Below are 26,187 nucleotides of genomic sequence, written 5' to 3' on the forward strand. Positions count from 1 at the left end.
GAGTGTCTGAATACAGCTACAGTGTACTTACATATAATAAATAAATAAATTAAAAAAAAAAAAAAAAAAAAAAGGAAGGCCACAGCATCCAATTCCTTACACCGTAGGGATCATAAAAAAGAAGGGTGCTATCCCTTTATGTTGCATAGTTATCTTGCAGTTTGCTGACGATCAGAATTAACGAACTCAGAGTTAGGAGTTCAGTAGCCGGTTACATGACCATTTGTGATATCCTGTCTGGTACTAAGCTTTCTGCAAGAATCACTAATAAGCATGTCCCACCATCACTGTGGCTATGTTCTCTAACAGTAGCTTTGTGTCAACTCAGACTACTTGGCCTCCTCTTTATGAAGGTCTGGAAGGCTAGCCACTGGCATATAGCCAGTTTCTTGATATCAAATCTTAACTTGTATTCTTTTTCTAGTAACTGGATCCTTCATCTATTGACCTGATCTATAGAACTTACTTGACTTGATACTTCACCCAGAATCCATGGTCCCTTAAACCTGCTTCTCTAAAGTCTATAACTTGATTCCTGTCCCTAAAGCCCTATTTACCTGCTGATATGCCCTTGCTACCAACAAAGACCCCTCGTCCCTCTGCAACCTTTCCTTAAGGAAGCCTGGTCCTTCCCAGTCTGCATTGTTCAATTTCAGCTGGAATCCAGTTAGGTGAATTTGCATAAGTTCTCAGTAGCTTATCATCCTGATATCTGATCAAAGTCTCCATCCTTCCACCAGCCCTGAGATGAACCTGATTACCCTGGTCAGCTTTACCAAAGAATTTCCCTTTACGTTTGCTGCATTCTCTCAGAAACGTCTACCTCCCCCCCTTGAACACCCTCAATCTTCTGGGCCGTACATCACCATTTCCCCTCGTATCTGGACCTGAGCACAGCTCTAGACAGAGAACTGTCCTATTACAACAGGCAAGCCTTCCTGAATGTGTAACTGATGACTCATTCATATCCATGATGGGCTCTGCCTAAATCTGATTAGAAGCAGTCTAATGATCAATTTATGTTGTCTTGGAGTGAGGGACTCAGAAGTCAACTCTTGGCAGTGGTTCTCAGCTAATTTTCTAACCTGACACAACTGATTAATGAACGCCAAATGTAGAATTTATTCTTGAGGAAACACTCTGATGTGTTGCTTTTGCAGAACCCAGGAAATGTAAACTCAATGCCTTAAAAAAAAAAAAAAGTGATATAGGTAAGATTTACGTGAAAGAACCCCAACACAAGCTTGTGTTCTCATTTACAACCAGGAAACCTTGAGCAGGGGTACAAAAGGCTATGAAATCAGTCAGAAGCAGGAACGGGATCAAGGCTCCAAGCCCTTGTCTTCACTAATTCCTATTTTCTATGGATTTTTCTATTGCTGCTGGAAAAATAACTCAGTGAGTGTCCCAGTCAGTTACTAGTAGGACTTCCTCTCATCCACGGCTGCAGACTTGAAAAGCTCTCAAGAGCCATTCATAAATTGGTCTGTGAGGAATTCCAAGGAGCTCCAGGCTCTCACCTTCCTTTCCTTCTTACTTTCTTTCTTCTTTGAGGAAATTAGTTACATGTGATTTAGAAAAGATAGCCGATTGATGCTGCAGCGCAACAACAGCTCCTGCTATTAATTGCTTTCTAATGGTAATTACGATCAGATATTTTCTTTTCTAATTGGCTATTACTGGTGAAGAACAGTCTGTTATACAACAGAAGACTGTGCTAAATAAACGACCACAATTACAATTCTGAGGTCCTTAGTGGAGGAAAAAAAATCAAGTATCTCTATGTATCCAGATAAAAGCATTAATTAGAGAAGGGAAAGGCCATCTTCCCATTAAGAATTAAGAAGGCATTAGAGAAAGCCAGCCATGAAATAGGAATTTCCTTCTTTATACAAATAAAGTCATTTATAAACTTCAGTAAGTTCCTATGTCAATACACATCATAGTTTTAAATGTATCCACATTTTTCAAGAGCAACAAGGAAACAGAAAGGACCATTTGCTTTGCTGAGACAGGGATGCTGAGCAGAACACAGAGACTCCATGGACAAAGTCAAAGAATTCTCTTTATTTTTTGTCCATACAGAAGGAAGCCAAGTAGGTGGTCCTCAGTCACCACTCAAAGATGCCCAAATGCCATCTCAACACGGTACTGTGACACTTAGTGCAAAAGGGATATGTGACAGTCCCTAGATTTATGGGCTTTTCTAATACAACCTGGGAGGAACTTGTCCTTGCAGAGCTTTGCTGAACTCCCCTGTTTTCTTCTAGTTTGGATGCTGGCTGTGTAAGTGACTGAGCGCTCGGCTAGCAAGAAGGATTCTCTGGGTTCAGCTATCAGCAATATAAAACAGACTGGTACCTCCCAGAGCTGGGGGGGGGGGGCAGTGTCCAAATTCCAGGCTGGCAAGCCTACACACTGAGTTCCATAGTGAACTCTGTCTCGAAACAAAAACACCTAATTAATAAGTAAAGGTATAGTCCCAGTTCTGAAGTAGCAGCAGTGTGAGACCAGATACGAGGTCCTCTGATCTTAGTGTCTACAGACATAAAACAAGGAGAGCAAACTTTGCAGGCGGAAGCTTTTATAGAGGTAATGGGAAAGACTCACATTAGAGTAAGGGATGTGGGGCTCTTTTTCTGCTGTTTCTGGAATGACCCAGTCTAGTTATTTTCTACCAGGATAGCATTTTCAAAGAAATCTTGTCCTTTGTTTTAAGACACCCCTCCCTTTGCCCTCCCATTCCCCCCTGCACCCTCCCCCCAAATACAGCTCAATGGCTCCTTTGACTTTGGGGCTTGCACCTGGTGGGCTTTTTGTCTACCTTAAGAGCAGAACAGGATGGGACCTTTTTGTTGTACAGGGTCTGAATTATAAATGTGACACCCTATTCCTCTCCTGTCCCTACTTCACTTGTAATAATGGCAATGAAGTCTCTTGATTGGCTCAAAGTCACACAGTTTTTTAACACTCCCGATTGTTCAATTCCAAGGCTCGTGCCTACTATGCCTCTTCAGATAACACCTCCTAGCCTGTATTCATTTTTGCAAGGGTCTCAGAGGGCTTTCACACACACCACCTCATTAAGTGCTCAACAATACTAGCGGCACCATTGTTTTCTGATGAAATTCAGGCTCAGAGAGGTTAAAAAGTTTTTCTTAAGTTTATTCTGTTACAAAGTAGAATATTCAACATCGAATCCAGTCTTGACTATTATCCCATACATTTCCTTCCATATGTTTATTAAGATATGCTAAATATGGAGAAAGCCTAACTATATGACAAATGGTATTGAAGTATTCTAGTACGTGACTGTTGCTGAGTCCCACACTAAAGAAAGAAATGATTAAGTCCTGTTTAGCTTCAAAAACCATGTTTTGGGTTCCTATGGCTAAAGATAGTACCTAACCTCAGCTGGACACTTTGCAAACAAACAGCACTAGTAACACAATGATGGGATCAGGTGTAAAGAAATGCCAAAGGTGGATCAATGAGATTATTATTGCTTCTGAAAAAATGCTACCCTGCTCACATTTGAGTCAAGGTCAGTAGAACTTACTTGCTTCAGTAAGAGGTGACGAGCCGTTTGGGTCCTGTGAGTTACCCGCCAATTCTGTAGATGTATTGATTAGATAAACCATAGCAGTACTGGCTAGTTTTATGTCAACTTGATACAAGCTAGAGACACTTGGGAAAAGGGAACCTCATCTGAAAAATGCCTCCATAAAATTAGCCTGTAGGCAAATCTGTAGTGCATTTTCTTACTTAGTGATTGATGCAAGAGGGCCCAACCCTTTGTGGTGGTCTTGGGTACCATAAGAAAACAAGCTGAGCAAGCTGCGAAGGACAAGACAGTCAGCTGCACTCCACCATGGCCTCTGCATCAGTTCTTGTCTCCATGCTTTTGCCTTGACTTCCCTGGATGACAGACTACAAGGTGAAATAAACCTTTTCCTCCCCAAATTGACTTTGGTCATGGTGTTTACTATCATAGCAGTGGAAATTCTCTGACAACACTGAACCCTAATTCTGGGACGATATTAGCCAGGAATAGCTAGTAAAAGCCTGCATGTATCCAGGTGTTGTAGATGACTGTTAGCATCCACAGTCAAGTTTTATGTACCCTGATCTGCATTTAGAGGCATGATTTCCATTATGTGACTCTGACAGACATTGCTTCAGTTTTTTAGATGGAATCTGAGTGTGTGTTGGAAAGGACATTACTGTTTTATATGAATGCAGAACTCTGTTAACATGAAGAGAGTTGCATACAAATTCAGGATAATACCGTCAAGTGTCCATCAAATAGGAACTTGGCCTGGAGTTAGGGAAGACAATCAAACCATTGCAACAGTTGCCATTTCCTGAAGACTACTATATGTATCACCCCACGAACTCATGTCTGCATTGCAGCAGGACAGTTATATTGCCATTGGTACAGAAAGAGATTCACAGCTTTGTTGGTCTGAACCTGGTAACAGGATTCCATCCTCAGTTGGCCTGACCTCAATCTTTTCACTGTCCTACACTACCCTGCCATAGCAACATTCACTTTAGAACATATTAGTATTTAAGAAAGTTGACTTCAGACTTCATCTAATAGAATTCAGTTACCATGTCAAACTATTACACTTGTGCACTGGGTAAAAGCCCTCTTTCAGGTACCGTGTGACCTTGCGTGCACCACTTTTTGTATCATTTTCCTCACTTATAAATAAAAAGGATTAAATGAGACAAATACTGTAAGTGGTTTGAAACGGTAAGTGCAGGACCGAGTTAGCACTTTACAAATGTTAGCCATCATCACCACTTCTATTATTATAATAGCCCTTTTTATAACGGTTCCTCTAGGAGTCACTTGTTGGGTTTCATGTATTATGGAAAAATAAAAAAAGATGCTCCGAGAAGGTCCTGGTACCAAGCAAGATATACAACTGTTTCCCATGACATCCTCAGGCTCTACCTCACAAGGCCATCCCAGCAGAGAGGGGAGTCCTGGAGGATGTGTGGTATGGATATCTGGGTGCAAAGGGACAGAGCTGTGTAGGGTGGAAACAGTATAGAAGGTATGTAAAGGGCTTTCAGGGCACACAAGCTACAATGTGAGCATAGAGCTCTGACAGATACCGTGACAGCCCCCACATTCCAGGAGGGTATTGCAGGCATAAGCAGTCATGGGAGCGTTCCTAAGCTTCCCCAGGGTTTCACCACAACTTACTGCCTCTCACCTATACCCAGAATCAGAGGCCAGACAGCTTTATTGTTCAGTGAGGTGTATCTTCATAATGAGAATGACTGATATTATCCAAGATCTATATAGAATAAATATATCCTGATCTTTCATAGACATGTAACTCAATGAAATAATCAGGAATTTTGCAAGGCTCTTGTTTGTGTATATTTTTACTAATGTGCAGCATACCGCTCTGTTACATAGCTATCCACAGCCAGAATTAAAACTGAAATATGGCTTTTCTCAAATAGAGTCTAGTCCCCTTTCCATAGCCATGCCAAATACGAGAGACCAGAAAACAGCCTGTAGGAAACTGGCGACCAGCCACACAGAGGATGGAAGGTGGAGCCCAAGGATCGCGTGGCAGGTCTGAAAACTTAATCCTTATCTAAATAATATTAGAAGATCATTTTTAAAAAGGGCAGAAAAACAACATAAAATGTAAACACCATGATTAGTTCTGACAAAAATGCCTTCTGATGATACTTGCATTTCTAGTTGGTATTCATACCTTTCACAAACAAAATCATTTCCTCATTTTTTAAAAAAAATTCTATTTCGATTCTTCTGCTTAAAGTGTCAGCCATGCTAAACACTTTGAGTAAGCTTCAAAAATATTCTCAGCATTCAAACTGTTACTCCTTATTGCGTGGAGCTCTGACAGTTGACAGATAAAAAGTAAATAAGGCTTGGCTTTAGTAAGTGCAGATGCTAACATGTAACTAGAGTGTGACAAGAGATGCAGATAATGAAGATATGAACACAGAAGAGGGCTAAAAACAAAGATGAGGCTGAGAAGCAGAATAAATATCACCTAAAAAGTTGGACCTACTCAGGCATGCAGCAGAGTTGCAGTGAAGATTCCCGGTGCAGACCCCCGAATAGATTTGTTTCCAATAGATTAAAAGGGGTAAAGTTAAGTGCCAGGGAGGTCAAAAGGAAGGTTTTCCAATTGGGAAGGCTAGCATACTCTTTAGCTCAAACCTTTATTATATATTCACACTGTATCGGGGTCAGGCAGACAAAACAAGTCCAACAAGGTCTTGGTTTTCTCTCTGGAGCACAGACTAGGAGGTGCAATACAGAGATAGGTGATGAGGCGTGATGCCCAGGGTTGGAAACAGAATGAGAATAGTGGACAGAGGTGAACAGAGGGCAGATTCCATTGCTCTGGAACAGAGGAAGGCTTGGTAACTGATCAAATTCAGGGCGTGAGGGCAAGAAGGGACCCAACGACGCTCCCTAGGTTTCTAGCTTAGACTTCATGCCATTTATCGGAATATGGAATACAAGAGCAAGGAATTTTCACTTGCTACTTTCCACAACTCCTGCCGCAAACCTAACAATGAAATTAACAGAGTCTCTGCAGGACAGGCACCGGGAGTTCAAACACCACCATCATTATCCACTATGTGTTCATTTGGAGAAGGCAACCAAGTTGACCGCCAGTCTTACAATAGAGGTAAACATCATCATCAGAAATCACCCTAGTCACAAAATCCTCCTGTAAGTGTCAATTACTGAACTACAGATCATGATCTAATTCATTTCCTATTAAAACCTACATTAGAATAAATAGCAACATATAGTGGTCTGGTGTGTGTGTTGCACACCTGTACACCTGAATGGTAAGGCCAGAGGAGGGTATCTGGTTTTTCTCTCTCTCATGATATTCGCCTCAGACTGTCACTGAACCTGAAGCTCACTGCTTCTGCCATAGAGGATGGGCAGAGAGCAGCTGGGATCCATCTGTTCCCAGCTCACAAAGCTAGGGTTTTAGGCACAAGGGGCCAGGCTTGGCTTTTATGTGAGTACTGGGGATTTGAACCCAGGCACTCAAGCTTGCATAGCAAGTGCTTTTAGTCACTAAGTCATCTACCCAAACCCTATTTTTTGTTAGGAAATAATAGGAAACACTAGTTTCTGTTCAAATGAACAGCCAACAGGGATAAGTCTTGTCCTGACCCTGTCATTTAATTTCCTCTCCACATGAGATCATCCATAGCTCAGTCCCGGGCCCTTCTCATAACACCCAAGGGTTCTTGTATACTGGAGAAGATGCAAGGAGAATAGGTGCACACTAGGTGCCATCTCTTTCTTTATCTGTACTGCCAACAAAATAGACTTTTTGATTTTCCTCAAAAGAAATTTTGCTGTGAACCAACCAGCATAGGGACTTGGGGAGGAACAGACTACAGGAACCCCAGGATGCACAGCGGTCCCAGGGAGGGAGCTGTATATGTCTGTACTCCACCTAGTGACTCCTTGTAGCAGAGATTTCATAGAACTGCTAGGATTTCTGTTAAATGGCTCCTCAGGCCCTTTTGTCTCAGGATATTAAACACACAGACTGACATTTTAATTAGAATTGGAGGAAACCTCTGAAAAGCAGCAGTTTTCCAGAAATTAAAGAGGTGTGTGGTTTTACAGAGAAAGACATCCTGGATAACTTAAGTGCCTGCCTAAGAAGAAATATACTCCTAATGCAATTATTCCCACCTACAATGTGTGTCCCATTTTGCAGGATTTGAAAATAATTCTGACAAAGCCATAGAATGATCCATTATTAAAGGAGAATTTTTTTTGGGGGGGCGGGGGACAGGGTTTTTCTGTATAGCCCTGGCTGTCCTGGAACTCATTTTGTAGACCAGGCTGGCCTTGAACTCAGAAATCTGCCTGCCTCTGCCTGCCTCTGCCTCCCGAGTGCTGGGATTAAAGGCATGCACCACCACGCCCGGCTAAAGGAGAATTTTAATGACATAAGAATCAGTCATGAAGCTCCCCAGTGACTGGTCTAAATCAATGATAATACTGGGCAGTTCTGAAGTAAGGAGAGGGTTTATTTTTGTGACAACCACTGAAAATTCACTGCTGCTCAATGGTTTTGTGGAAGATAATTTGGAGCCTAAAATTAAGTTTTCATTAGTCACCCAATTCAGGCTTACCATATTTCAACACTGGTCCTGGATTAATAATTTCCTCATACTTTGTAAAAATATTAAGTGGGTAAAGGACACTTGGTTATTATTGGGTAATATTCATGAGTACTTTTAAGAGGGAAAGCTGGCATCCATGGAAAACTCACACAAACTTAATACTCTAGTGGGCAAACATCTATCTATCCATCTATATTATGTATATAATATATAATATAACAAATACATTATACATATACATAAATCTACTCTCTGTAATGCTATTGAAAATCAGAGCTACTTTATACATTTATTAACAGGGGACTGGGGCTGGAGAGATGGCTCAGCGATTAAGAGCACTGACTGCTTCTTCCGAAGGTCCTGAGTTCAAATCCCAGCAACCACATGGTGGCTCACAACCATCCATAATGAAATCTGATGCCCTCTTCTGGTGTGTCTGAAGACAGCTACAGTGTACTTACATATAACAATAAATAAATCTTAAAAAACAAAACAAACAAAACAAACAAACAAAAAAACAGGGGACTGGCTAGAGTATGGAATATCTGTTCTATGGAACATGAGTGTATTCACTAAGAATGTAACAAAAAATTGATATAGGAGTATCTTTGATAAACAATAGGAAGAAGAAAGCTGTAGATCTTTGAGTTTACTAGAATTATCCCTTTTATTTTAAAATGAGGTATACATGCATATTATAAAGGACTATGTCATAAAATATGCATCATTTTTGTCTTTATTTATAAGTGGAACTGTGTAGTGGACTTTACTATTATTTTTTTTTAAATCTAAAGACCTCTGAATGAAGTGCTTGAAATATTTGAAATGAATTCTAAGTGTAAGGTAATTAATTATGCTTTGGCGGTATTTTCAAGTTTTCAAATAAATTAATCCGTGAGAAAAAGTTATCCCTGAGGAAAAGAAGCCGGGCAGTGGTGGCACATGCCTTTAATCCCAGCACTTGGGAGGCAGAGGCAGGTGGATTTCTGAGTTAGAGGCCAGCCTGGTTTACAGAGTGAGTTTCAGGACAGCCAGAGCTACACAGAGAAACTCTGTCACGAAAAACCAAAAAACCCAAAACAAAACAAAACAAACAACAACAAAAAACCCAAAACACAAACACAAAAACAAAAACCATAAATAACGCCCCTCCCACCAGCAAAATTATCAAAGCTTCCAACTTTATATCTTAAAATGGTAGCTCTGTGGAATTTTGGTGATCTGGAAAAACATAAGTAAGGCATATATGGCAAACCCATTGATAGGTTGCTTAGATGATAGGAATCTCACTCATGGGAAGAGGGAAGAAATTGCACTTTTATTTCTCTGCCGAGATAAAAACTTGTACTAAAAGCTGTGAAGTTTAAATGAAAAAACATCAGCAAGGACTGAGAACCCAAATTAACCCCCAAATCATATCCACTTACATAAGAGCACTTGGTGTGCTAAATTATACACTTAAACAAAATGGTGGGGTGTGGAGCGCGACCAAAAGAAAAGGTAGTCTATGAAAATTTGATTTTTGATCTCTACAGTTGAACTGAAGAAAACAGCAAAGTCAGGTAGATACAAAGTAGCTGTGATGAATTTCAAACCTCTATTGAAAATATTCTGTGATGGCTGGAGTGCATTTAATTCTCTTTTCTCTTTCTCTTAGAACTTAACATCTCCCAGGCTACAGGGCCAAATGATACCTGAGATACACACATCCTTTCCTTTTGAAGAGGACTACAACTTGCAACCGGCAAATAAGTATTGGAGAGCCGTGACGTGACTTGTCTCCAACTTGGAAACCCGTCCCAAACTACATAAAACACCTTCCCAGAGCCAAATTCAGCAAACCGAGGAGAGCGAAGGCTACAAGTCACGAAACAGCGGCTAATCACAGCTTTACTGTCACACACGTGCGACCCAGACCTGACCCACACCCACTTGCCGCCAAGTGCAAAAGCACAGAATTCCAAACCGGAAGATAGCAAAGGAGCTTTCTCAGAGGCCGGGAAGGCAGCTCTTCACATTTTCTCCTCCCACCCAAAACAGCCTCAGCCTGGCAACCTCCGTCTGCCCAACCCCATCACTCTGGGTCCCGCCCGCGGCTTTTTGCCTGGCACCTAGGTGGTCTCCCAGCTGAAGAGCTTCTAAGGTCTGAGCGGCTGCCAGCTGCACCCCGGGCACAGAAGAAGGAAGACAGATCACCCGCGTAAGGGACAGCGCACTCACCTTCATGATCTGTGTGCCCGATTCCGCCGCGGACCCCGAGGACCCCATCCTCCCGGGGGTCCACACCAAGCCCCTGGGCCTCTGTAGCAGCCATTACCTGGCCCAGTAGAAAGGGGCTGGGCCGTAGGCGGGGCGGAGCGGTGATACACCAATAAAAACGCGCCGAGGGTCGCATGCCGCCCCACTGAGGGAGTTCCTACACGCCTATGCTGCGCCGTCACATTTTGGACCAATCGAATGTGGCGAGCCTACCTAGGTGCCCCGCCCTTAACCGCTGTAGTCACGCCCCCTTCCGGAGCCGGGAGCGTAAGAACTACAACTCCCAGCATGCCGCGAGGCAGTGGGGAGGCAGCGCTGGCTGGGCGCTGACGGGCGGGGGTGCGCCCGCGAGTGCCCCGGCGTGTTCGCTTAGTTCAGTGAATCAGAACAATGACTGCGCCGCCGGGTCCCCGGGAGCGCGTCGCAGGGCTGTGAGCAGCCGCGGCCGGCAGAGCTGCGGGCGGCTCCGCCTCGGCGGTGTAGTAGTGTCAGTGCCCGCTCAGGAGCCCCGGGAGCAGCCCCTGCCCAGCGCCGCAGCCCGCGCGATCCGCTGTGCTCCAGCGCCGCAGCTGCTCTTCGGGAGCCGTGCATTGTTGTGAGCCACTGGAGGGGCGCGGGGATTGCACAGCCCGGAGCCCCTCAGCGTCCTTCATAGCCATGTGGATACCTACGGAGCACGAGAAATACGGCGTGGGTGAGTGCTCGCGGGCGAACTTTTACCACGCTCTGTCTTTGCCCCCACGCAGCTCGCTCCGCTCCAGGCTGCAAATGCCAGGTCTTGGCATTGCACAGCGGGTCCCGGGCTTGGCCGCACCGGCCTCCGGCTGAGGGGCTCGCATTGAGGGGCTCGCTCCTCACCGCGCACTCGGCGCTCCTCGTATCCGATCCCAGAACGTCCGGACAGCCGCTCCGGGCTCTGCTGACTGGCGGAGTTTGGAGCGGCCGCGGGGCGTGTTGAGTGTCAAGTTGGAAGGGGAAGCCAACAGGGTTTCTCTCCCTTCTACCGCTGCTGGCCCACAGCGGCAGAGAACTGGCAGTGGGCTGCTAAGATTTCCCGGGGTGATGAGGGAGACCAGGAACCGACTGCTAGAATGCTCCCAAACAGTAGGGAGGCGCGTAGTCCCTGCGGCTGGGGCATTCCCAAGAGTGCAGAGTGTAGCCCCTGTGACAGACGGAGTCGGGACGTAGCCTCCTTCCTCCCTCGCCTCCAGGGTGTTTGGGGTGTGTGTTGCGAGCAGGGGTGGGGGGTGGTAAATTTCAACATCTGTGCTGCTGCGCTCTTTGGTCCTTGGAGGGGAACCGAGATTTTGGCAGCGTTTTTACTTCTGGCCACCTTCTCTACCAGGGAATGAGCGCAGTGGGGGTCATAGAGGCCGGCTGGAAAGTGACGAGGGAGAGGAGGGTCAGAAAGCCTGGCTCTTAGAGGCTGGGAGGCAGCTTTAGGAGAGGACTACCCTGGCACTGATTTGAGAGAAAAAAGGGAACAGTATAGCATTCACTGTTCTGTGCAAAGGTGAACAACAAAGAACATTAATGTTGACTGATGAATACAGGAGGCTCCCTTCCCTTCCCTCCTCCCTTGTCGGTAGGATTACAGTTCCCGTTTTTGTTGTTTGATTTCAGCTGGGTCCCCCCCCCCCACCTCCCCCTTTGACAGTCACTCCTTTTAGGGTTGAGACTATTAAGAAGCCAGGCTCACTGACAAGCCCGAATTGGCCAAATGCAATTATAACCTCCCAGAAGGTCTAACAGAAAGAAAGCATTATAGATTTTACTGACAATCTTCATTTCCTCTAATGCCCCGTCCTGCGGATTGGCGTTCTTGTTTTTGTTGTGGACAGACCTAGTAATTTATATGATACAGAGACATATTTATGTTCTGACTTCATTCTCCTGTAATTTAAAAAAATCTGTAAAACCTTTCAGGGGAACCCTAATCACAGGAGGTTTTACCCCTCCTACTTTGCCTAGGAATCGGACTTTATCTACTGAAGGGACTCTCTGATTCAACAGAGTCATATTTTCCATGAGCTTCCTTTCTGGGCTGTGACTGGTTAGCAAGACAATAGTTTGTCGTGTGCCCACCTTTGAGAAAGGCTTCCAGCTTTTAAGTCTAAGGTGAGCTCTTGCCAAAGGGCTCTCCCAGGGTGGTGTAATTAGAGGTTGTTTTCCTCTCTGTTCCCTCTTCTTTTTTTTGAGGTGGTGGTGGGGGATCCGGTAACCCTTGGAAGGGAAAAGGCATTTCCTTGCCCTCTGGATGAGGAACCAGAGGGCATTGCCTCCTAGCCAGTCTTGACACTTGGTGCAGGAATCTCAGATTCACCCAGGCAACACTGTGCGTGCGGCTTACAGTCAATCCCGGAGGTTGTTTTCTTGCAAGTGTTAAATGATAAAGATTATGGACGACATTTATTTTTCTAGATTTCCTTCCGTGCCAGGTCACAGCTGGGTGCTGATATCGATTAGTTTTTTCTCTCGCCTTTCTTTACAAGCTGTGGGCAGAGGCTTAAAAACCACTCTGGGATTTCCTGGAATGGCAACCGGATATGATCAGTCAAGTGTTTGGAGCTTGCTGCCGACACCAAGGCTTGGGATGCTGAGCAGGGTAGGGAGGTGAGAGGGTGTGCCTGTTTGGGAAAGGGAGGTGGGAGGTGAGATGAGAGGTGAGAGCACAAAGCGAGCTGCTGCCCCAAAATTGTTGCTGAGCTTCTCATTTCTGCAGTATCACATACTCAAGAATGTTAATCATTGTTTATTAGTAAGTTTTGAGCATTTGGCTTGCGGAATGCTTGGTTGTTTTTGAGAACCCATCTGTTAGGCGGGTGTGTGATGAAAATTTTGCTAGGGTACTTAGGCGTGGACTTTTCATTTCTCACCATGGTGAGCAGTATTTGGAGCTGCTTAGATTGCAACGTCTTTTAAAAAAAATTTCAGATCTGAGTTAGGGTTTTCTATTATTACAGAGAATATATGTTATTCTTGGCTCATAGCAGATATAGAAGTTAATTTCCTTGTTCTTTGCAAAAAAAAAAAATGTAACTTACAATACCCAAAGTTTCAATATATAGTGTGTAGTTTTGTAATGATGCCTCTTAAGTACGGCCTTTCATACAAATAGCTGTATAACTTATGATTATATATAAAGTAATATGGTGGATAAAATTACTAAAATTTTATCCTTGTAAATTTTGTACTTGTAAGGCATATCAGTATATATTCAAGTCTGGCACATAGGAATTATTTTTAATGATGAATTGATGAGTGAGCATAAAACAATCGACACTTTGTCTCTGATTCTCAGGAAGTACACTAGTAAAGCTTTAGTGCTGAGGGATAAAGAACCATTCCATATATATATATATATATATATATATATATATATATATATATATATATTAGTAGCTGAACTTGGTGGCATAGTCTTGCTTATAACCTCAGCTACTTAGGAGACTCAGAAAAACAAAGGTACAAGTTTAAGCCTTGCTTGGGCGACAGCATCAACTATAGATTAGCGTGATCAAGTTAGCAAGACCTAGTATAAATACATACACACGTGCATAATTGGAAATAAACTTAGTGGAAGCACTTCCCTAGCCAAGGGGAGGGGGAAAGGTCAAGGATGAGGACATGGTTCAGTGGTCCAGCATAAGAGCTAGGGTATGCTGATAGGCACATTTGTCTTAGGTAAAACCAATTAGCTCCTGCTCTCATCTACACACTGCTGTCCACTGTGTTACTGGAAGTAAGTAATCTAACCCTTCTGAGCCCTGATCTCTGGGGTAAGTTTTACCCAACATCTTTACGAGTACTAATTCTGCAGAGTTCTTGCAACCAAATGCGTCCTTTGTTACAAAACTTCATCAAGAGGTATCAAGTGCTTTTGAGCATCAAGAGGTGGATGCCTTTGTTGTGATGCTTCCCACATGGTTTTAAAGTAACATCAGAAGTTAGTGAATGCTCTGTGGAAGGCTGCCAGAATCCAGGTGTTTGCTACTCTTTCTCAGTCTGATTCTGTTTCTCTGGGATGAGCTCCATGCACAGTGACTCCCACTTATTAATTGATCAGCCACTTACTAATGCCCCTCAGACCTCTCTGGGCCTTTTGCATAGCCTCTTCTGTTTTTGTGCTTCATACAGTGGTAGGCATTAGTAAGAAAGAAAGTTAAAGCCACTACGTGTGCTTTTGTCTTCACCGTGTATGCACAGCAACCTCAGGAGAGGCAGTAGAGCTGCTGAGCCTCAGGCTCTTCCTTCTTAAGCCTAGGTAGATGTTTTATCTGTGTGAGCCTGGTTAAGTTTAGCCAGAGAATATGGGTTACAAAAGAGAACATCACAAAAGACAAAGAAAGAAAGGAAGAAAGAAAGAGGAAAAGGAAATACAAGCCCCAGAGGGCCTTACAAAAATACAAAACCCCATGCAAGCTGCTCTGAAGGTCATGAATATCATTTTAAAAATAAAATATTACTGTCCTGATGTTACTGATACTTCCACATATTCTTTCCTGTATCTCTCTGGAAGTGCTTCTAGAACACATTGGACTAGGAAGCAAATTCCTGTTGAAGTGTCTTCAAATTCTATGTGACACCTTCTGTTTCTTGTTTAGGATCTTTAGATCCCTTCCCTTTGGAGGGGCTCTTTGATGGGCTTGTGTGGGAGAGTTAGGACGGTATCTGCCTCTCCTCTTGGCTTTTGTCAGTTTCCTTGCTGTTTCTTAAAAATGCTTCCTATTTGTGCTACTGTGTTGTAGATAGACAGTACACAGAGCTAAATAGTTTGGGATTGATGGTAAGGCTTTGAGTCTGGTGTAGGCTCTATATTGCAGGTGGGAAGAAAAAAGTAATTAGGAGGGCGGTGCCGGCAATAGAGCTGATGTTCTTGATCCAGCCTCCTGAGGCAACAGCCAGTCAAAAATAGTTTCTTTCTTTTGGTCATTGTCCTATGTGATGATTCTTTCATAAGGTCCCCATGGTAACAGAGAAGCTACCCATTTCTTCTAGTCCAGATTCCCTTAAGAAGCTGTTATAGTGGCACCATAAGGATTACAAAATTTCAAGGAACTCAGATTTTTCCTGTTTCCAGCTGTATTCATGACTGTAACACTTTTGAGAATTGTCTTTGGTTATATATGTCTTAAGTTTTTCCCATGCTGACTTTATGCTGTGAGCACATGTACCAGAAAGATCTCTAAGGCCAAAAAAAAAAAAGTTAATTTAATAGCTTACAAATACAACATTTCATATTTCATAAAAATGTGAAATTAGTTTATGCGAGCCTGCTCTTTGAAGCAGAGCAATAATTTACATGTAAGAGATGAGGAAACACTAGCGTTTATCCCAGCTTAAATGCTTTTAATCTTGCACTATCATCCTAAGAGAAATAATAAGTTTCCTGCTCTAGTGTATATTAAGCACCCTCTAGAACCACTTCATACACATAAGGGAAACCACATTTGCCCATATTCCACGTTAGCTACTCTTTTTCATTAAAGCTTAGTACTAAATTGACTCAATGGCTTATTAATGGCTCCCAACCCATAGTTTGAAAAATACTACCGCAATGCCACATGTAAGAGACAGATTGCATTAGAACTTAGATTTTTGTTAGGTTTCTGTCAGGTTCTTTGCATGGTGTTGGCGTGGAGTTTTTCCCTTCCTTCCTTCCTTCCTTCCTTCCTTCCTTCCTTCCTTCCTTCCTTCCTTCCTTCCTCCCTCCCTCCCTCCCTCCCTCCCTCCCTCCTTCCCACCTCTCTTTCTCTCTTTCTTGTGTATGTGTGTGTGTGTGTGTGTGTATACATGTATTGTTTGCATGTGTGTGAGTACACGTGTGTGTGTGCATGTATGTGTTTGCATGTGTGTGAGTACACTTAATATACTCAAATGAAAACCTAAGATTGATGTCAGGATTATTTCCCTTCTCCCGCCACCAATTCCTCTCAAGTCCTCCTAAACCAACTCCTCTTGAATTAATGCCCTGTTCCTCGTGTGTGTGTGTGTGTGTGTGTGTGTGTGTGTGTGTGTGTGTGTGTAACTGGCTGAGGCCAGTTAGTGTTGCTTTTACTTGCGTAACCCCTTAGGATTGGGGTTTCATTCCTAAAACAAACAAACAAATACAAACAAACAATTTTACAACAACTGGTTCTTATTCTCTCAGTAGGCATTGACTGCCATAGCTCTTCATCTACGGCTGTGGTCTTGTGAAATTTCCCCCATATACTGGCATGTAGACTGGTAAGGTGTGTAGATCTTGTATAGGCAGCCGTATTGCTAAGAGCTTGTGGGATTATCTCATGAGAGTCCAGAAGACATTGTCATATGGCAGTTTCCCAATTCTCTGGCTCACCCAAGCCTTTCGATCCTTTTCCTTGATATTCCTTAAGCTTTAGGTATAGGGGTTGTGTTATAGATATTTCACTTGAGACTGAAGAGCCCACAGTGCCTCTCTGCATTTGGACCAGTCCTGAATCTCCCTAATAGATGCCATCGGCTTTGAGACGTGTCTCTGGCGGGATGTGAGAGCTGTGCTTATCTTTGGATATATGGATGCATGTTTAAAATGCAGGTGGGAACTCTATTGCTTTAGTAATGTGGTAGTGCTAGATTTTCCTATTTGGCCTATGAGCTCTCTAGCCACAGGTTTATAGTAATCAGGCTGAGTTCCTTCCACTTGACCAGCATTAGGTCCAATTAGATAACTCCTGGTTGCTCCGGAGGTACAGATGCCTCTATGGCACCACTGAGGATGTCTTTCCAGTACGGTCCTTGTGGTTCCCCAGCCTTAACAGCTTTCTTTGCAGCTTGCCTAGCACCTTCGAACACCATGAGAACTGGCTTTCAGGGAGGAGGCTTCTAGGTCAGACTAGCTTGATTCCCCACTCCCCCCCCCCCTCCAGTCCTGTGAATGAAGTATGTGGTGTCTTTAGCAATAGGCTCTTGCTTTCATGCTGTGGTAGGCAGCCAAGATCCAAGACAATAGCCTGTATCATTTTGAGGGTCCTTTGTGTGCCTTTCTGCAGGCTATCTCAATGAGATCAGTGTGGGACTCTTCACATCATTCTTTTGCCTTTGTTCTCCATTCCCTGCATTGAGATACTATTGGGGTAGACTGTAGGTGAGAGGTGTGCTGGCGAGTTTGTCAAGTTGACACAAACTAGAGTCACCTGGGAATAGGGAACCTCAGTTAAAGCAAATGCCTCTTTCTATTCCATGGACCTGTGAGCGCTTATGTGGACCGTTTTCTGCATTGCTGATGGCTGCAGCAGGTCCAGTCCACTGTGGGCACTCCACCCCTCAGCAGGTGGGCAGCATTGTGTAAGGAAAGGAGCTGAGAAAAGTCAGAGAGAGCATGCCAGTAAGCATCCTTCCTTCACGGCCTCCCACCAGGTTTCTGCTTCAGTCCCCACCCCAACTTCCCTCAATGATGGACTGTGATACGGAGGTATAAGCCAAATAAAATTTTCCTCCTTTCAATTTGATTTGGTTCATGCTGTTTAATCCCAGCAAAGGAAAACAAATTAGGACAGTAGAATAAGTCATTTCTTATACTATTTTTTTAATGCTCTTGATCATTTTTTTAGAGCAACCAGTGGTCATATAAGAGACACTTACTTTCTTGAAAAACTAAACTAGTTGAGATTACTTACTTGTGTATTATAAAAGGAATAAAGAACTCCAGTTTCCCAAGCTTATTTCCATTTGAATAATTTAACTTTACTTAAGGAACAACTGTTGTGCTCCTGGGAATTAACAAGAGATGTGTGGTAAGATGTGGACACCCGCTAACGAAATGAAAATCACTAAAGAGCATTAATATGTTTTGAAAATTTAGTTGTGGTAAAACTGTTAGGCTGTACCCTGCTGATTGTAGTTTGTCACTATTATTTTGTAACCTCATATGTACTTATGTATAATATGTGTCTTAGTTACTTTTCTGTTGCTGTGATAAAAACACTATGACCAAAGGAACTTCTAAAAAAGAGTGTCAAATTGGCTTATGGTTTCCAAGGTTTAGAGTCTATGATGGTTAGAGTAAAGAAAGACATGGCAGCAGGAACAACTGAGCACTCATTTCTTGGTCATAAGTAGGAGGCAAAGCTTATAGTGTCTCTGAAGGGGTTTGGTTTGGCCACATCGAGTGTGAGCCACCTGTAAAGCACCACTCAACCCCCCTCCCACCCTCCACCCCTGTCTTCTGGCCTCACCTGGCACCAGATAAACACATGGAACACAGACAGACAGATAGACATGCAAGCAAAAATAAAGAAAAATCATTTAAAAAATATGTAAAATTTGCATTTGCAAACCATACCAGAGTAAAACTGGGAGAAACCCAGGGAAGAAAAGCAAGTGGTGATGCTGTTTTTTGCTTTCACTTACTAAGCAGGGTGCTTTCCAAAACTCAGGTGACTGGGAGCTTTACAGGAAGACCCCTCAGGGCTTCTCACACACCGGCTTTGAGGTCGAGCAGACATATTCAAGAGGGAGGGTATCCTTTCTGTCTGAGGCATCCATGGCAATTCTCCTTCTACCTGAATTTTTAATTTCTGAGATTTGACCCCTTCCAGAAAGAACCGGGATGGGAGGGTGGGTGGGAGGGAGAGGAAAGCAGTCTGAAGGGGATGGATGGATGCTACTTTGTCTTTGAGACGTGAACTGTGGTCTTTATGAGTAAAGTGATTGATTATAAGGGTGGCCTTAAAATGCTACAGTAACCAAGCTTATGCCCTTTTTTGGGTGCCTGTTGGTGATAGAGAAAGAAACAATGGGGTAGGCGATGACCTGCCCCCAAACAGAGGCACTGCTGCATGATGACCAGTAAGTGGGAACGCTGGATTGGAGCTCTTGCACATCAGCCAGCCTTTGAACAAACACCTGAAAATGGGGGTGCACCAGGCTTTTATTTTTAGCACTGTCCTTAGGGCTTAGGATGAGGTTTAAGACTCAGGTTACCTTGGCTAGTGATCATATTTGCATCCTTTAGCTTGAAGAGGGAAAACCACTAAATCAGAAAACAGGAATCTGATGTGAAGGGATGAATGACAACATGGCCTTTTTTCAGCTGGTGAGGAAGAAAGGAGATCCCAACATTTACACGGGGTGTTTGAAGACAACCAATGCGTGTGCCTTTGTTCCTTAGGGGCATCCAGTCTCCTATGACTATGCAGAGAGAAAAGGTGTCAGGAAGGGACCTTGGCAAGGCCCTCCTGTGAATATTACCCTTACCTGTGAGACCTCAACAGTCATATTCCCCTAACTAGGCAACATTTTTTGTAAACCAAGCAGCTTATTGTTCATTTTTATTTAATTATCGATTGGACATTGCCCTAAAAATATCTACCAGAAATCTGGCAGAGATGTAGTGGTTTGATTCCATGTTTTTATTTATTTCAAATGAAAGAATTCTACCTGTCATTGGCAACAACAACAACAACATCAACAAAACAGACAGGTTTGGGCGCATGGACAGGCATGTATGGCTTGGCAACTAAAAATAGCCTGGACAGAGCAGCATCCTCCACCTGGGGAGAAGGTGTCTGTTCTCCATTTTCCTGAGACAGCCAGAATTAGAGGAGAGGCTTGTGAGCCTCCTTGGCTTAGGGTTCAGACAGGCTCTTGAAGAAATAGAGACACTTAAAACCTGAAAAAAAAAAAAGAAAAGTTTGGACAAGATGTAGAAGGGATTGCAGAAGTTTCCTGCAGAGAAAAACGTTAGGAATAATGTGGGAAAACGTCTACAAAATTGTGCATTTAGTACTTCTATTAGTGGTGTGCAGAATGTAGTTCCCAATACTAAATATGGATGGTTTTGCCCTGAAGTCAGCAGGGAAATGTGGTGCGTGTGTGTTTGTGTGTGTGTGTGTATGTATTTTCTTATATACATATAGTTACATAATGGCTATTGTGAGCTTAAAAAGAGGAAAATATGTAGAAAACAATTGGAATGCTAGTATTATTATAACCAATAGTACAAATGACAGAGCTATAATGGAACTTTCTACTTTTAATGACTTCCAAAATTAACATGAATTTCTTTTATAATCAGAAAACAATTATGCAAACCCTTTAATAAATGAAGCACTCGTTCATGGGTAGGATTTCCTTTCATGATTAGAGGTTAGACTGTAGGAAGCCGAGTCAGGATGCTCGTATTTTACCCTGTTCCTTTGAAAGTGGCTTTCCTTGCTGTGTCCAGTTAGTGGTTGTCATGTTGCTGCCCTGTTCATGTCCCAGTAGCTACTGTGACGCTTTGCATCTAGAGGTCCTTGGGGCATAAGTCTTTGTGAAATAAAAAGCCAGAGCCTGTTTTTGAAAAATGGCTTCAAATGAATTCACCTGCGATAAAAATGCTACCCTCTGCGTGAAGTGTTTGCTCGGACGTCTGATGGTGGTGGCCCTGCTCCCATTTGCACTGTTCTGTAACTGTCCTGTGAGACCATGGGCCATGGATCATTTATGCAAGTGAAACCTTTCATAGAGTCAACAACCTGAAGGTTTCACTGAGCATTCATAGAGCATAATTGCCTATGCATGAGTGTTATGGACCCGCTGTGTTCCCTCCAGATTCGATGTGTTGAAGCCCTGACTCCTAGTATGGCTGTATTTGGAGAAAGGGAGTGATCAAGATGAAATGAAGTGATAGGGTGAGGCTCTAAGCCCATGGGGTTGATATCTTCATGAGGAGATGAAAGAGAGCTCTCTGGCTCTCTGCATACTCAGGGAAACCGTTAGAACACACAGGGAGGTACCATTGTACAAGCCAGGAAGAGTGCGCTCATCAGGAGCCAGCCTTGCAGCATCTTGACTGAGACATTCATCCTCTAGAACTGAAAGCATCAGTACCGCCAAGCCTGTGCTTTTCTGTTATGGTAGCTCAGGCTAAGACAGAAAATTAGATAATCTTAGACATCATAGGAAAGAGACAAAGAAAGTAGAAGCAGCATCCTGGGCTTCAGTGCAATCCATGCAGACCTTTGCAGGGCCTGAAACCTGACTTCCCCGACTCTGCCTCAGGAAGCATGGATTTAACTGGAGTCAGAGTCTTTGAAGATGCTCATCTCTTAATAACTCTGGTCTTATATTATTGGAACAATGCTCGGTATATATTTATTTGTGGTTTTGCACAGTTGGTTACAGTCTTGAGTTCTTTCACTCTGAGTCCCCCCTCAGAGCAACCAACAGAAGACAGTCTTCAAATGTTTCATTTCTCATGCTACAATTATTAATAAAAAATGGTGACAACAGGTTTTTAACCATCTAGGCTGCCAGACAGACAGATGAAGTTTCATGATAAAGAATTTGGGTTGGGAACATCATTTCACGTGCCCATTGGGTTGGAAAATGGTGCACTGCAGCACCCTGAAGAGAGAAGCAATATTTGGAGGATTTTTTTTTTCTCCCCTTCCCCATTTTGCCATCCTTAAGTGTGTGGAATGGAGTTAGCTTGACCTTAAATAGGTGGGCCTGTTGCATTTTTCACCCTTAGTGACAAGTATGAAGGTGAATTTTGATGACACATTAGTAAAGAAGAAATGGGTGCTTACTGATGTCGTATATCTACTGCTGATAAAGCAGGCATTACTCAGTGGGAATCCTCAGAGGTTTAGCACTGGATGCCTGGGCAAGGGAAGGAGCTAGACTACTTCACAGCTGTATTTCATTTATGTAACATCTCTTCCAAGTGGATAGTATCTGCATTTATATTTCAATATTCACTTACTACGGCAGTATCACAGGCACACCGAGAAGACAGAACAAAGATTCAGGCAGACCCATCAAACTTTAAAGTGAAAATCAGGGGTAGGGATGATGATGCTATTGATGTTTGTTCCTGAGGAAACAGCCCTGTGGAGGGAGTGTCTCATATCCTGAAGAACTCGGAACTTGTGCAAGAGAATGCAAGTGCTCCTTTGAAGATACTGCTGTGGGCATGAGTCACTGATTGTCCAGTGTAAACACCTGAGTGGGACCTGTACTTTAAATAGCTGGACATCTTTTTCCTCTTCCTTCTGGGTGACTTCCACCCCTCACCCCATTCCTGTCACCTGACCTGTCTTGGACAATGGTTTGTCTTTTTTTTTTTTTTGGCCATTTCTTTCTAACTCAGGCAGAGGAAGAAAACAGGATTTAGTATTGGTTCTCCTTCAAGAGATTTTTGAGCTGCAAATAAAACCTCTAGTATATGTTTAAATTGCAGAAAACTAGGTATGGGTAGGCCGAGGAAAAGAAAACAAACAGACAGACAAACAAAAAACCAAACTGAATTAAAGATGAAAATTGAACACAGCCAGGCCTGTTGGTTGGTACCATGTATGCTTTCCAGCCCTGCAGCAAGTCATTTGCTCAAGGGGATGCAACCGGGAGTAGGAAGGTGAATTTTAGAAAAGCAGATGAGACAAAACTCAGAGGCCTCTCATGCTCACAAGACCTGGGGCTAGAATCTGGAGGCACAGCCCTAAGGCTTTGGTGTTCTGCGCACAGGGTGAAGAAGTTGTTAACCAGCCTTCACTTTTTCCCACGAGACACTGGCAGTGGTATAAGCATTATGTGAAGTCAGTCTCCACCTTGTCCTTTTGCTGTCTCATTAGACTTTGCTAGTCAGGTCATCCTGTTCTGTGGGGTGCTGAGGAACACAGTGCTGGAGGGGCCTCTGTCAGGATCGGTGGATGGAGCCGACTTAGGGAAATCAAAGCATGTTTGAACAGGTCAGAATGGACCCCGTAGTAAGGACTAAGTCTTCATCGACTCAGGGTAACTGTAAAGAGCAGAGGAGGAAGGGAGGTCACATCTCTGGATGGGGCTGAGCACCACTGAGCTCTGAGGCTCCTGCTTCTGAGTTGGCAGCCCTTGCTCTTCTCAGACTTGGGGTTTCTCACCCCGCCCATGCCCACCCAAGGAGCAGCCTCATCCTGTGTGGCCAAGGGGCTGGTATGCTGGAGAGGCATCTCTTTTAGCTAAATTACTGCTGTAGCCAGCCTCCTAGCTTGTCTCCTTCCTACTCTCCTATCTGTCTATTATGTGCTTTGCATGTGACCCACCTGACCTTTTTTAGCAAGCAGATTTGTTAATGTGGGGTCATTGTGGTGGGGGACTTTAGTGTTTCTTTCCTGGTCAGGTTTTAGAGTCCAAAGTCCTTTCATGTGGATGGGGTTCCTCCTAAGTTGGTACATGACTGTAGTCCTGCCGTGTCTGCTGTTGAGCACTTCTTCCTCCTGTCCCCTTATCCTCCATCCTAGGGACCCAGTTTCTGTACCTCAAAGATGTAGCACTGCCCCAGGACTTAAGACCTCTGGATTTGCTAGAATCCTACGTGGGCCAACCATCTCCCTTCCAAGTCCAAATAAAGCTGCAGAGTCTGTTTAAGGCATTTCCTGCACGTCTCCCCACGACCCCACAGCTGTGTGCTGCAGCTGCTTCTGCCAGGGCCTTGGCTTACTGTCTTCGAACAGTTAACTTTTAGCTTGTAGTCCAGGGAAGCCCAGAGGCTAGAGATGGTGGGCTGTTGTTTGGCTCTGACCCCTTTAGAGAGAACGCAGAACTAACCTATAACGAACATGTGTACTGCGTGCTGAATGGATGAATGGGTTGGTTCTTCGGATGAAGAGGGAGAAAGCCTTAAAGCTCAGTGTGTGGTGGTGATTTGTGGCTCTTTCCAACTTGTTGAGAGTGTGCAAACCATGCTTTGGAGCAGAAAAGGACTGACCGATGGGGTATTATACTCCCACACCCAAGAGTGTTGGTGGCTCAGAGGAAGGTAGGTGCTACTCAGAGACATGTCTGAAATTAGGCCCATATAATCCAAAACTCGAGTCTCTTTGTTATGTGTGCATGTTAAATTACCATACACAGAAAATGGAGACTAGAAACAAAGGTACCAGGGGAACTTCACAGAAAGACATGTTGCTAACCACTGAACTTGAGAGACAGGACTGGGTTATGATGTCATATACTGTCATACCTACTATTCTGAGCATACTCTTTGTCCTGCAAGTTGTCATTTTTTTTTTGGTTATTGAATAATAAAGATGTAAAAAAAAGTTCTGAGTCTCTATATACAGACCTAAGTTTTAGGCTTATGACAAGTGAAGTCTTGATACAAATCTTGTCAGTGCTGCGCCCCGTTTAAATGTTGTAGGATGTCCCTCACATCTGGTCTTCACATGCTCTGGCCGTAATGTAGCTGAACCTTGAACACAGTCTCCAGGCATATCCTCAATATTTGACATTCTCAATGCTTGTTGCAAGTTTGAGGGTATTTACCTAAGCATTTGCTGATTTAAATTTGCAACAAAACCTTTCTACCCCTCTCCCTCATTAGAATACCCTAGGACTACTTTCTTTATTAAAAGACAGAAACAGAACTCTTACCAAATATTATAATATTGGCTAGCCATCATGAGAAGCGTATTTTCACTCTATGAATGACCAAAACAAAATGCAGAAATACCTTGCATGCAAAAACGAACAAACAAACAAACAAATTAACACAAGAGCACACATAACCTCCCTGATTGATCATCTCACGTTTTGCCAAGTCAGTGTAAAAGTGTGAATTTCCTAGGAGCAAATGTTTTGTGGGTTTTTTGTTTTAAGAATTCTATAAAGGGTTTATCCAAACAACAAGAAGTTTCTTGGCAAATTCAGAGTTTGAAAACCACTGACTTTGTCAAAATACTTTGAAGCAATATTGGAATATTACAGATAAAAATTCTAAATTCTGTCCCAGGAAGCTTTTGAAGAACCATGTTTCTCCTGATGAACTGACCTAAGGAGACGGTAGAGAAATCTTTTAGTTTGGGGTGTGTGTGCATTTTCATGGAATTTCTGTATTTTCCAGAATACACAGTATGTGCCATAGTTGGCACCATGACATACTAAAACCGTTTGTGTCTGGGAAACATACATGTGATCCCTTCGTTCTGTGTTTTGCGGAGGCTAATGGGAGTTTATCTGGTAAAAGGAAAAGTCTGGGGTTCTAATTTCGATCCCTCATGATAATGGTGGAACTCGGGCAAAGCGTTTATCTTCTTAGGCCTCAGCCAGAAAATGAGAGAGTTGCATGAGGTGATTTCTACATTCTCCTCAGATTCTAGGGGCAGGCCCACAGCACGCCAGTGGTTCTGGCATCGTCTATATACAGTTTTTGTTTTCAGGGATGAGAGGCATGGTGTATGGAATCTTTTCAGCTTGGGCTGGTCTCTTCCACCTGACAGTTGCTACAATTGCACAGGCTTTGCTGGCTTTACTTCTGGGGCAATCCTAAAGAGTTTGGGCCAGTGAATTTTAGGAATCGATACGTACTACATAGACTTCATTCCTCCCTACCAAGTCATCCTGTCCTAAGGCATTACCAGTCTAGTCAGTTTACTCAAGTGATAAGCTTTACATTCTGTTTTTGAGACAAGTTTGAAGAAAATATTGGTTAATGGGGTCAGTTTGGAAATAATTTAGTTTCTCTTCCTGAAAGATTTTCTTATTATTGGAGAAGAGCCCAGGAATGAAATATATTAGTTAACTGTCAAGAAACAAAGAATCTCTGTAGATCTCATTCCACATCCAAATTATAGCACTCAACCAGCCACACTGTGCAAGGTTGGACAGATTTCACTGACTGGATGCATTCACTCCTTTAATTGGAAAACATTAGGACTATTAATCATGGTGACACAAAGCGAAATGTCATCATGGTATGACATTCTTCCTTTCCACCTGAGAGATGGTAGCTTCTGAGAGGAAAATAATTCTCTGCTGTCTCCTCTCCCTTGC

At 43.3% G+C, this 26,187-nt stretch overlaps 2 protein-coding genes across 6 annotated transcripts in view; one reads left to right on the forward strand and one right to left on the reverse strand.

The window, feature by feature from the left end:
* The window catches only part of Znf277 (zinc finger protein 277), a 111,521-nt gene extending 101,012 nt beyond the window's left edge, over nucleotides 1–10,509 (reverse strand). The window contains exon 1 of one of the 2 annotated variants that reach the window (XM_021202137.1): nucleotides 10,390–10,509. In XM_021202137.1, coding sequence (XP_021057796.1) covers nucleotides 10,390–10,483 — 94 coding nt within the window. In that variant the 5' untranslated portion in view covers nucleotides 10,484–10,509. The remainder of the gene's footprint in view (nucleotides 1–10,389) is intronic. The other variant, XM_029541186.1, reaches the window with a different exon arrangement.
* Nucleotides 10,510–10,763: 254 nt separating this feature from the next.
* The window catches only part of Dock4 (dedicator of cytokinesis 4), a 406,489-nt gene continuing 391,065 nt past the window's right edge, over nucleotides 10,764–26,187 (forward strand). For all 4 annotated transcript variants that reach the window (XM_021201378.2, XM_029540998.1, XM_029540997.1 and 1 more), the window contains exon 1: nucleotides 10,764–11,122. In XM_021201378.2, the coding sequence (XP_021057037.1) occupies nucleotides 11,086–11,122 (37 nt within the window). In that variant the 5' untranslated portion in view covers nucleotides 10,764–11,085. The remainder of the gene's footprint in view (nucleotides 11,123–26,187) is intronic.

Source organism: Mus pahari, chromosome 7, assembly GCF_900095145.1.
Source record: "Mus pahari chromosome 7, PAHARI_EIJ_v1.1, whole genome shotgun sequence".
Taxonomy (NCBI): Eukaryota; Metazoa; Chordata; class Mammalia; order Rodentia; family Muridae; genus Mus; species Mus pahari.